This window comes from Diabrotica virgifera, chromosome 1, assembly GCF_917563875.1.
Source record: "Diabrotica virgifera virgifera chromosome 1, PGI_DIABVI_V3a".
NCBI lineage: Eukaryota > Metazoa > Arthropoda > Insecta > Coleoptera > Chrysomelidae > Diabrotica > Diabrotica virgifera.
The window spans coordinates 135,098,349-135,111,321 of record NC_065443.1 but is presented as its reverse complement, the minus strand read 5'-3'; the positions used below and the strand labels follow the sequence as shown (position 1 = coordinate 135,111,321).

Sequence of the window (12,973 nt, the reverse complement as noted above, 5' to 3'; positions counted from 1 at the left end):
AAATCATTTGTGGCATTTTTAATGTGTTTGTGTGTGTTTTATTTTTTTATTATTTTAATTTTTGGCACTGTTTTAATAAACATGTTTGAGAAGTAGTAAGTATAAATTAATTTAATATTTAAATAAAATATAAATAAAAAGTATATTAATTTCGTTTATAATCATATAATCATATAATAGAAGTATAACTTCTTACGTGCGTACAAAGTACACACACATTCTTTTTTGAAAAATTATGGACAACTCAGTTATGTCAATTCTGATAACTCTTTTATTATTAATTTTACTAAAAAAGTGATTCTTAATAAAAAGTTCTGCATGGTTTAAAACCTAAAATACAACCATATTATGTCAAATTTTATCCATTTTATACGAGGTATGTCAAAAAATATGAAATTCGCTCAAGAGTAGAATACCTTTATTTTTGAAAATATCGAAAATTGTTATTATGAAAAGTTATTTAGAATTAAAAACTATGTTTCAGTATGTAGTTACATCCTTTTAATTGAATTATTCTGAACTATAAAGGTACTTTACTTTTGATCTAAATTTATCTTTTTTGACATACCTCGTATAAAATTGATAACATTTGATATACGATGGTTGTATTTTAGGTTTTAGACCATGCAGAACTTTTTATTAAGAATAACTTTTTGTCGTAAAATTAATAATAAAAGAGTTATCAGAATTGAAATAACTGAAAATAATGTTAGTTATCCATAATTAAAAAAAAAATTAAAAAAAAGTAAAATTAATAATAAAAGAGTTATCAGAATTGACATAACTGAGTTGTCCATAATTTTTCAAAAAAAATTTTTCTTCAATTAGAACTATGTAATTGCATATTAGAATATGTTTTTTAATTCCAAACAACTTTTCATAATAGCAATTTTCAATATTGTGAAAAATAAAGCTACTTTACTCTTGAGTGAAATTCAAACTTTTTGACATACCTCATATAATATTTATAAAATTTGATATCTGATGGTTGCATCTTAAGTTTTGGACCATGCAGAGCTTTTTATGAAGAATAACTTTTTTTCGTAAAACTAATGTTGTTCTGAAGCTATTTTCTTGTGGCATTTTTACAATTTTAACTATTTATAATGGGAAATAAGCCACAATATTATTAAAAAATGATTTTTCGTCAAAATGTCGTCAAAATACAAAATACTACTAAATATACTACTATAAAAATATATTTTTTAATAATATTGTGGCTTATTTCCCATTATAAATAGTTAAAATTCGTAAAACTAATAATAAAAAAGTTTTCCATATGGATACAACTTACAGGGACATACTGTATATTGTGAATGCCGAAACCGGTTGCCCGCAAACTGCTGTAAATAAACACCTTCAATAAGATTATGAGCATTTGACTTTTTGTACCCTAATATTTTCAGTTTTTCTTCTAGTTCACTTTTACATTCAATTCTTACTAAAAAATGGTCTGAACTGCATTTTGCTTCTCTCATACTTCTGACATTTGTAATAAGTTCCTCATGTCGTTTTATCTCAATACGTGATCAATTTGATTAACCTTCCGATGACCAACCTTTTTTTGTTACACGGATGACCAACGGGGGTCAAAAATGACCACAAGTCAAAAATGACAATTAATAAAAAATTAAGTTGTTTTAAGAAATAAAATAATGTGTTCGTAATTCGAATGTTATTATTGTATCAATAATTAATGATAAATAAACATTATTAAAAAATATTATAGTAGGTATTAAAAAATATTTCTAATTACAACTAAACAAAAACGGGAATCCTCATTCTGAACTTAGAACTAAAGATATATTAAAATATACACTAATTTACGTCGCCATAGGTTTAACAAACATTTTTTTTTTTCAACAAAATAAGTTATCAATCGAAGTAGCACACAAAACGACAAAAAATATCGTTCCCATACCACCAGATTGACAACAGATGTAATACTTTCTGTGCTTACAACCTCCCGAGATTTTCAAAAATTATAAATCATACAGGATGCCGAGGAAATTAAGCTGATATTCTCTGATCTTAATTTCCTCGGCATCCTGTATGATTTATAATTTTTGAAAATCTCGGGAGGTTGTAACCAAAGAAAGTATTCCACCTGTTATCAATCTGGTAGTATTGGAACGATATTTATTGTCGATTTTTGTGTTACTTCGATTGATAACTTATTTTGTTTTTCGATAGATGGCTCTAGTTCCCTGCAGTTTACTGCAAGGCAAGCATTTATAAAAATGAAGACACTGCTTACAAACAAAGACCTTCAGTTGCCTCTCAGATTGAGGGCTCTAAGATGCTACATATTTTCTATATTGCTATACGGAATGGAAGCTTGGACATTGAAGAGACAACACATAAGAAGAATAGAAGCGTTCGAAATGGGGTGTTACAGAAGAATATTGAAAATTCAGTGGGTTCAAAGGATTACCAATGTTTAAGTTCTACGACGTTTAAATAAGGAGTTAGAAATTATGAAAAGTATAAAAACTAGAGGACTGGAATATTTGGGTCACACTACCAGAGGAGAAAAATATGAGTTGCTGAGAATTATTATGCAAGGAAGGATCCAAGGAAGAAGAAGCATAGGAAGAAGACGCATCTCCTGGCTGAGGAACCTTAGAGAATGGTTTAACTGTAGTTCATTACAACTATTCAGAGCAGCAGCCAACAAAGTGACCATAGTCATTATGATATCCAACCTCCGATAGGAGAGGGAACTTTAAGAAGAAGAAGGCTCTAGTTCATCCGCGGCATTTCGTTCTTTGCAATTCGGAAAAGCCCAAAGTATGATACCTGGGGAAATCGGAGAGAAAAGGATATGGGACTACTGACGAGGAGGAAAAAACCTCCGAAACCGGTATAGACTCTTCCTGCACTCTCCGATTTAACCAGAGTTATGCAGCTGCTGCATTTTCGTGTTGCAAAGAAATTGAGAATGTTTACACATTTTTGTTTCGATATTGGAATGTTTCTTACATACAATTCCACAGAATAGACGGTATTTACAATATAAAATTGGAATGTGGAAGACCAAGGGAGTTCGTCTTTGATCCTAAATTCAGAAAAACATTGTTTTTTTCGTAAAATGTAGGGAATTTTTTTTATTACAAAATTTGAGGGGATCTAGAATGATATTAAGTCACATAGAAAAATAATAAGCTAAAAATTGAAAATATTGCTGAATTTATTAAATAAAAACATGCATTGGGGTCAAAATTTACACCCAGTTGTCATCGGTAGGTTAACGGTTTTTCCGTCTGAAAATGTTCACGTACCTTTATGTACCTCTTTCCGCTGCAGCTCTGTACATCTCACAACCATATTTTTTGTTATTTCAAAACTTATCAGTCTCTGTCCGTTGTCATTTTTACCTACTATAGTACCTACTATGCTGTCCTACTATAGTTCTGTAGATGACCTCTTTCTCCACTTTTGTATTTACGTCACCCAATATAATTTTGACGTCATGTTTGAGTGTCCTTTAATTATCCATCTCCATTTTTTCATAATAAATGTCTTTTACCTTTTCATCTTTTTCTTCAGTAGGAGCATGTACATTTAAAATGCGTCTTCTTCTTTACGCGCCATACCAGAATAATCCGAATATGGAATAATAATTTTCTTGGATTTGATATCTGAATCAATTAACGAGTGTTTTTTAGCCAAGAAATTTGTTTTCTTCCCACACCTTTACGACCCTCTATTTTGAATTTTAGGATCAGTTGTAATATAATATTTTATATCAATTTCCCTTCACTATAATACAGTGTTGGCCAAAGAAAACAGTCCACCTCGATATTTGGCAGTATTTATTAGATTTTAAAGAAATGGCGAAACAGGTCGATTTTTGATTTAAGGGGGACCCATTTTTACGGTACATACATCTGTCATTTGTCAACCCCCTCCCTTCCAGTTCCCCACCCCTTATTTTTAAATAGGGAATAGTGGTCGTGTGCTAGTTCATTTAAAAGGATATTGAATTCTCTATTCAGTAATATAAACATTAACATAATTATTTATGCAGTGTGTCAAAGAAAATATTTTTTTAATTAAATTATTTCACACGAAAAGAGGAATGTATGTCATTTATTTAATTTAGCATACATTCTACTGCTGTCGCAAAACAGAAAAAAATGTTTTTTGATAAATAAACATTGCTTTTCGCTTAATTCCAATGTTCAAGCTGCCACCCATCTGCCTCTTGGTAGGTTATATATTGAATTTAAGCACCAAACGATGTTTATTAATTTATCAAATAACCATTTTTTTTCTGCTTTCTGTCAGCAGTAGAATGTATTTTGAGTTAAATAAATTACATACATTCTTATTTTTGTGTCAATTAATTTAATTCAAAATAATTCTTTTCAGACACCCTGTATAAATAATTATGTCAATGTTAATATTACTGAATAGAGGATTAAATAACCTTTTAAATGAGCTAGCACACGATCCCTATTCCCTATTTAAAAATAAGGGGAGGGGAAGAGGAAGGGAGGGGGTTGACAAAGAACAGATGTATGTTCCATAAAAATGTGCCCCCCTTAGATAAAAAACCGACCTCTTTCGTCATTTCTTTAAAATCCAATAAACACTGCCAAATATCGAGGTTTCTTTGGCCCAAACTGTATATAATGTAATATTTTATATAGATTTCCCCTCACTAATGTCCCAGATAAGACATTTTTTGATGTTAAACAGTCTTTAGCAGTTCCCTGTCTTTATTGACCCTCTTAATCCACATTTCCAATAGTTAAGTTTTGTTCATGGTCGATAATTTTAGCATCCACACTTACACACTATACAAAAGTATAGACCACACATAGCACTTAACCATTTTTTGTCTCAGTTCTAAACAAAGATTTAGACTTAGGCAAATATGCAAATTGCATATTTTGCATACTATGCATAAAAAATGCAAAAATTTACAATTTGGCATATATTTATATAAATGTGCATAAAGTGCATATAATTTTAAATTTTGGTTGTAACTATAGATACATATCTTTCTATATTCAGGTAACAAATAGGTTGAAAATCTCAATATTTGATTTTGTTTTTTAATCTCTTGGTAGTCAAATTTTTGGTATCGGTATCAGAATGAAGTAACTAATAAAAGATACCGGCTTATACATAGCTTTGTCACGTTTTTCCTTGATACAAGGGTTCTAACATCTGCCAGTTTATATCTCTAGGTAAAAATTTTCATTTTGATGGTCAATTTCATTTTTGTTGTAAAATAAGCCGTGAACAAGTGTCTTTATAATTGTGAATAATTGCGCTTTGAAAATGTCGAAAATAAACAGTTCAGTGCTATTCATAAAATCAAACTATAGTTTTGTTTAGAAAACATTATACTTTTAATAAATAATTAGACAGCACATTTTTAATAAAAGAATTTGAATCATTGTGTCAAAACATTTAAAGTAATACATCGGTATTGGGAAGGAAATTTTCCGAGAATTTAAAGTAACCATGGAAATAAACAGTGATTACCAGTTACCAGGTTCTTTCTGAAGTGGTTCAAGTAGGTACTAGCTGGGACATTTTCCGAACCACTTAATTTAGAACCAACTATTATAGTATCTAAGTTTGAAAAAAAAAATTAAAATTTTGAACACCGTTTGATAATTTATTGTTATCACAATTCGAAATAATATCATTTATTTGTTAAAATACTTAAATATTTAATTACATAAGCTTGGTTTGTAAAATACATAGGTAACTACATGTTAATTAATACGACATATGAAGATTGTAAATAAAAAATATTGTAAATATTGTTTTTATTACCTGCATATTTTCTAGATAAACATGCATATTTTTGGGTAAAATACTGCATAATTATGCGCATATTTCACACATTTTTATTTGCATATTTGCCTAAGTCTAGAGATGATTATTGCAAAGAAATGACGTTATTTTCATAAAAGTAGTTTTATCCATTGATATTCTGCGTTTTATTTGTATGTCTGGATCTAGTTGGTTCGTTATCAGGTTATCGCAGTTCCCAAATATGCCTTTTTGTGAACTTTCTCAACTTTATCTAATCACATTAAGTAGTTCTCCGTGGATTTTTACTCCATAATATCGCTGTCTATCAAATGCCTTTTGAAATAACTGGGCCGAGAAAACATTGAACAATACTGGCGAAAAAATGCAACCTTAGGTATCTGCTTCGTCGTTGTATGGATATTTCGTCGGTGTGGATCTGCCAATTTTAAGACAGCAGTTTGATTCCAGTAAGATTTTTGATGACACGAATATTTTTGTCACCTATTCTTATATTTTTTAGGATATTCGTTAATTTAACATGCTGCATTTTACCGAATGCCTTTCCGAAGTCCACGAAGCATGCCAATACATCTTTTCTTTCGTCACGATATTTTTGTAATAGGATATTTAGCCCAAAAACTTTCTCCCTGTTTCCTAGAGCATTTCTAAAACGAAACTGGGTATTTTCGAGATAGTCTAATGCTTAGTCTTCTTGATTAAAATTGTTATACTTCTGTTTTTCCTTTTATTCGTATATAACACATACACATCCATATTGGGGTTAAAACTCTTAATCATTATTTTTCATACCTTTTCTTATAGTAAAACCTGTCCTCAACATCCTATCTGCTCCTCCACTTTTGAAGAAAACCACATTTTCTAATTCCGTTATTTTTGACGTCAATTGTTTTTTTCTTGTACAGCTACAATATACAATTTATATCTTCCTCTTTCTTCTACTAGCTTCTTTATGGCTCCTTCCTCAAAGTTAGGTGGAATTACCTAAAGGATTTTTATTTTTATTTTCTCTGTTTTTCTTTTTTCCACTTTTCTTTTCTCTTTGCCCATTTCTTTACCTTTTTCGTCATCCTCTACGCAGTCACAACTCTCCTCTCTTGGCTTTCCTGCCTTCTGGTATTGTTTTATAACAAAATGTAATATGCCATATCTTTGTTTTTAAAAATTAGATATTTAACTTTCAGGGGGAAGGGGGAAGGCCTTCAGTTGCCTGGGAAGAAAATATAGAGATAGATATTTAACTAAACTAGACACAACATTATTGTTGAGTAACTCCACCCAATGAATTTGCCTCAGATCCGAATGAACCTCAGATGCTGTGGTTGCGAAATTAAATGGGGACATATATTGTATTCATTTAGAAAATAAAAAAACTTCAAACCTCCCTTATTCCGATTGCCATTTCTAACGCAGTAACAGTTCTTTTAAAATATTTAACGCAGAGTTATTTTTATATAACTGGTATACAATAAAAGAGTGTAATAAACATTTTACTTGTTTTTTTCACAAGATCGCTCTTGTATCAAAAATTATATTGCCACCATTTCAACTCGGCTCGCAGAATAAAATCTTAAATTTTCTTCCATTATACAATGTTAAGTGTTTTATTTCGCCTTTTATGTTTCTCGGAGACATTATTATGAAATTGCTATAAACTTTTCTCTTTTAAATTCTTTACTGGGAAATTTATTACGAATGCCATCTAAATAAGAAATATACTTCGGGGATTGCGGGTGTTCATATTATAGTCTAGACTGCGGTAAATATATAATTTTGCTTTCAAAATTAATGTTAAAGTAATGAGACAGCTATATTTAGCTTGTAAGTAGTATGTAAATGAGATGTGCTTTTGAATAGGGCATTTGTTAAAATTAACCATTTAAACATTCTTTTTCGTAAAATGCTATAATGGTAAACATTTTTGTACAGATGGGATGTGAATTGCGCATTATAGAATGCCCTTATCTTCTTTTTATTTTTGCTCCAGCATCCGCTTGGCTTGCATTTTTAGAAACCACTGAGGTATAACCAGAAAAATGTTCCCAATAAGACTTTTAATTTAATATTATTTTATATTTTATTAAATTGAAAACTTTGACTTGTAAACATTTATCTTTGTCAGTCAATGTTTTTAACCTAATAGAAATATTAAAAATATTAAAAAATAGTCCTAAAAGATATTTAATTGAAAACCTATTAAACCATTTTCCTGGTAACACTTCCATGGCTTCTAAAAATTGCAAGCCAGATGGATGCGGAAGCGAAAAAGACAAAAGGGAATTCTAAAACTTACAATTCACGACCCCGTTTGTTCAGCTAGTAATTTTCAACGGAAAATATACCTATGTTACTGAAAGGAGTAAAACTAATATAAAATAAAAATGTATACCATTTTTAAGCAGCTGCAATGCGAAGGAAAATCTGTCTTATTGTTCAATTAGTACAGAGAGCGCAAACCAGCACTCTAAATCGACGATTTTCGACTCTAATTGGAGGTCATCATCAGAGAGGCGCAGGTTTGCTGCTCACTGCCCCAAGTGAAGAAACTCCGAGAGCTTATCCGCGCATTGCAACTGACGTTTATGGAGTAGGTGTCTAGCGACATCTGGCAACTGAAAGTCAAAGTTTTCAACCTAATAGAAATATTAAAAATATTGAAAAATAATAAAAATATTCCTAAAAGATAATTAGTTGAAAACAAACTTATTGAACCATTCTCCTGTTAAGACCTTCATGGCTTCTAAAAATTGCAAGTCAGATGGATGCTGAAGCAAAGAAGACAAGAGAGAATTTTAAAACTTGTAATTCACGACCCCGTCTGTTGAGCTGGTAAATTTCAACGGAAAAGGGACCTATGTTACTCAAACGAGTAAAACTAAAATCTATACCATTTTTATTCAGTTGCAGTGCGAAGGCAAAACTGTCTTATTTTTCACTTAGTACAGAGAGCGCAAACCAGCACTCTAAATCGACGATATTTTCGACTCTAATTGGAGTCATCATCAGAGAGGTGTAGGTTTGCTGCTCACTGTCCCTAGTGAAGAAACTCCGAGAGCTTATCCCCTCATTGCAACTGACGTTTATAGAGTAGGTGTCTAGTGACATCTTAGACACCTACTCTATAAACGTCAGTTGCAATGAGGGGATAAGCTCTCGGAGTTTCTTCACTAGGGACAGTGAGCAGCAAACCTACACCTCTCTGATGATGACTCCAATTAGAGTCGAAGATATAGAAATATTAAAATATTGAAAAATAATAAAAATATTCCTAAAAGATAATAAGTTGAAAACTTATTGGTCCATTTTCCTGGTAACACCTCCATGGCATCTAAAAATTGCAAGTAAGATGGATGCTGGGCCAAGGAGGCAAGAGAGAATTCTAAAACTTGCAATTCACGACCCCGTCTATTCAGCTGGTAAATTCCAACGGAAAATGGACCTATATTACTCAAAGGAGTAAAAGTAATATAAACTAAAATAAGTTATCAATCGAAGTAGCACAGAAAACGACAATAAACATCGTTCCCATACCATCAGATTGACAACAGGTGGAATACTTTCTTTGGTTACAACCTCCCGAGATTTTTATTTAAGATGCTGCTGCCATAAGAATGCCACATGTCCATTTTCAATGAAAAATCTCTAAGAGTTTTCGATATAAGAAAAAAAAATTGATATTCATTTTGTAACTTCAAAGGGCTGTAACTTCTTTGTGTGCACTATTGTATATAGATAAATGAGGTTCAATCAACCTATTTTTGACCCCAGAATCTGTGGTATAATTTATGACCAATCTTTTCGGGACACCCTGTATAAGCAGTCAGATTTTGTATTGATTCAAAAGAATATTAATAAAATTTGAGTCCGCAATCAGACATCCGAAGCTCAGAAAGTATCAGCAGGAGTATTAAATATTAATTTTGTCGTATAACCACTTTCTTTGCAGATAATAAAGGTACTACAAAAAACTGATTGATTTCTAATGACATCAGAGAAAGCCAAGTCTAGAAGGAGGCTTCAGTTCGTACGGTTTATGCTAAGCTGCACATGCAGGATGAAAACGTAGGTTCACGGTGATTGCCCATATCTGAGACGATTTTAAAATTTATAAATTCCTGCATTGGAGCTGAAGTTCAATGGAGGGGAAATAAATCACGAGTTTTAGTCCCACGTATAAAACAAAAACTGTACCACATTACTTTAGGGAGAAAAAATTTAATCAAAATACAGTGAAACATCCATAACTCGGATTAATCGGGACCGTGTCCGATCCGGGTTATCGAAAATCCGGGTTAGCCAGAGAATATGGTAAAAATTAATAAAATACGGTATACTTACAAATAAACTCCGTTGTAATTGAAATAACATGAAATATATAAATGCACAATACCTACACATTTAAATTGTTAAAACACGCAAACACAAACCTAAGCGAACGGAAGCAAACAATACAAGACTGTACTACACACAATACAATCACAATCGGAACGATGTTATGAACAGTAAAAACTAAGTCCATTGTTTAAGAAAGAATTTTTTAAATAGTCTTTTAGTATTTTTTAAACAATGCTAAGACAGTTTGAAATAAATAAAGGAATAACAGTGCCTGTTGTTTGCGATAAATCCGAGACAATGACCGTCGCTCTGCCGCCGCCGCCGTGTACCATGAATCATTTTTATTATCGTATACATAGTTCAAATTACACAAATACACATTATCTCTCAAATATTATATTACATACTCGTAGTACATTTTTATTGTTGAAATGTTTTCTAATGAAAATCGGTCCGGGTTAGACGGACTTCCGGGTTATCGGGGCCGACTTATCGGGGTTCCACTGTATATCAATTCTAATCGGAGTATATTTTTTTATTAACGGCGCGGCGGTTTCAGAGATATATCACTTGAGTACCTAGCGAAGATTGCTTTATATGGTTTGTTCAACAGTAAATGGTTAAATATAATTACTGCGGTCGTAAACATTATTAAATTTATCTGACCTGGCCCATTGTTAAGACCCACCCGGAGCGATAAGCAACCGAGGTAGACAGAGTTGGTCTTTTGTCAATTACAATAATTACGACTACAAAAACCAAAAAAAATTTGATGTAAAATATTTTGCTTTGCCTTATATACCCGAATAGAAATTAAGGTTTTCACATGAGTTTTAAAATAAATTAAATCTTTTTTAATTGCTAATATTATAGAAAAACAAACATTCAAACATTAATAATAATTTGTGGTTCTGAAAAGAACCGTTTTTTAATAGTAACATTTGTAGATTTGATGAAAGTATCACTCCACACATAGTTCCGTTTCGCTACCGCTATCCTCATCTAAATTAATTATGATCGGTCCAATTATATTATGATGTACACGAACTATGAATTTTCTTTACCTATTACGTGTCGGCCTGAATTTCTCCAACTATTTGGAAGAATGTCATTGACACGTTTTCTTATTAACTCTACAACAGTACTACTTAACGTTGGAGAAATATTTTGTGACCTCACGTTAGATTTCAATTCGTGCCACATAATATGTTCTATGGGATTAAACATACAACAATAAGGTGGAAGCCGCAGCACTGTATGTCCCATTTCCTCTGCCAATGTATCACAAACATATACTTTTTTTTATAGAAAATGCCTTTAAAACTTCTAAAAGCTCTTGTTTGGTATAACATTCTTCAAAATACATATCATTAGTCTCCATGTGATTTTGAATTTCCAATTTAGTGTTATTCGAGTTTGGAGCCTTACTTAGTTGGCGACTGTGATAGCTTGCATTGTCCATTACTATCACGCTATTCTGAGGAATGTTTGGCATAAGATTATTTTTGAACCATTCTTCAAAAAGTTCTGCCGTTGTATCTTCATGGTAGTCGACGCAGGAGTTTTTAATGTTCTTTGCAGAAAGCCACAGGGCATTTGGAACCCAACCATTTTCTGATCCAGCGTGTAAAATCGTTATTCTTTTTCCCTTTATTTGACGGAGCTTTTGTCTTACATTTACCGGCCGGATCGGCAAATCCTTTAGGTCGCGTTGAATGTGTGTCAAACCATGTCTCGTCGACGTAAATTATCGGACGATTTTCAGAACGGAATTTTCTTATCGAAGTTATATACTCATAACGCCATTTTTGTAATCTATGAGATTCCATAATTACTTGTCTTTTGTCAATTATACGATATCGAAAGCCCACACTTTTCAAAATTGTCCATAAGCTGGTGAGGCTACAGCTTATTTGGGTTTCGTCAACATCGAGCCGTTGCTTCAGAGCTCTTAATGTAGGTATGCGTTGCTCTTCGTACATGGTATAGACTTTTCGACGTATCAAGTCCTTATCGGCTTCGTCCATACATTTGGTGGAACTGAAATCTTTACGTTTTTTTCTTGTTTCTATGGGGTTTGATGTAATTCTTTTTACTGTGGTCAGAGGTATTTTCGTCAAATCGCATATTTCACTCGTAGCGGAAGTTGTGTCAAGTCCTCTTTTAAGTAAGGTACTGTATATAGTTTTTACAATTTGCTTTGCATCTACAGATAAATGTTTCTTCTTTACCGGAACACTAGAAGAAGCGCCATTATTACTATCCCACGGACGCCACATAATGATAGAAAACGTAATGAGTAAAATGAGTAATACTACTTAACACTTCCCGTGATACATAAAGACTAACAAATTTTATCAAGAAATCGTATTTTAATACTGGTTGGTTTTCAGTTCCATAAACTTACTACATAAATATCTGAAAACCACGATCAAGATGATTAAATAGCAACCCCGTCACGCACTACAAAAACCCTCTTAAAAAACTCGAAAAACCCTTTTAGCGGTACAGTTTCGTCAATATAAGCCTAATCTGTATTAATGAAATTATAATGAGTTTGGATTGTACGCAATTAAATCAACATTAAGAAATGAAGATTGACAAATTTTACCAGAAAACATATTTAAATTTTACCTGAAACTGGGCCTTTTATACTATTATCGGCTAATCCAGGATGTTTATCTTCTTCTTTAAGTTCCATCTTCTATCGAAGGTTGGAAATCATCATGGCAATGCGGACCCTGTTGACTGCCGCTCTAAATATCTCTGCACTACTGCATTCGAACCATTCCCGTAAGTTCTTATGCCAGGATGTTCTTCGTCTTCCCACATTTCGCTTTCC

At 32.1% G+C, this 12,973-nt stretch overlaps 1 protein-coding gene across 1 annotated transcript in view; it reads right to left on the bottom strand.

Annotated features, from left to right (window-relative positions):
* The window catches only part of LOC126891687 (probable serine/threonine-protein kinase kinX), a 51,195-nt gene extending 39,861 nt beyond the window's left edge, over positions 1-11,334 (bottom strand). Inside the window, exon 1 of the mRNA XM_050660936.1 lies at positions 11,203-11,334. Coding sequence (XP_050516893.1) covers positions 11,203-11,334 — 132 coding nt within the window. The remainder of the gene's footprint in view (positions 1-11,202) is intronic.
* Between the last annotated feature and the right edge of the window lie 1,639 nt (positions 11,335-12,973).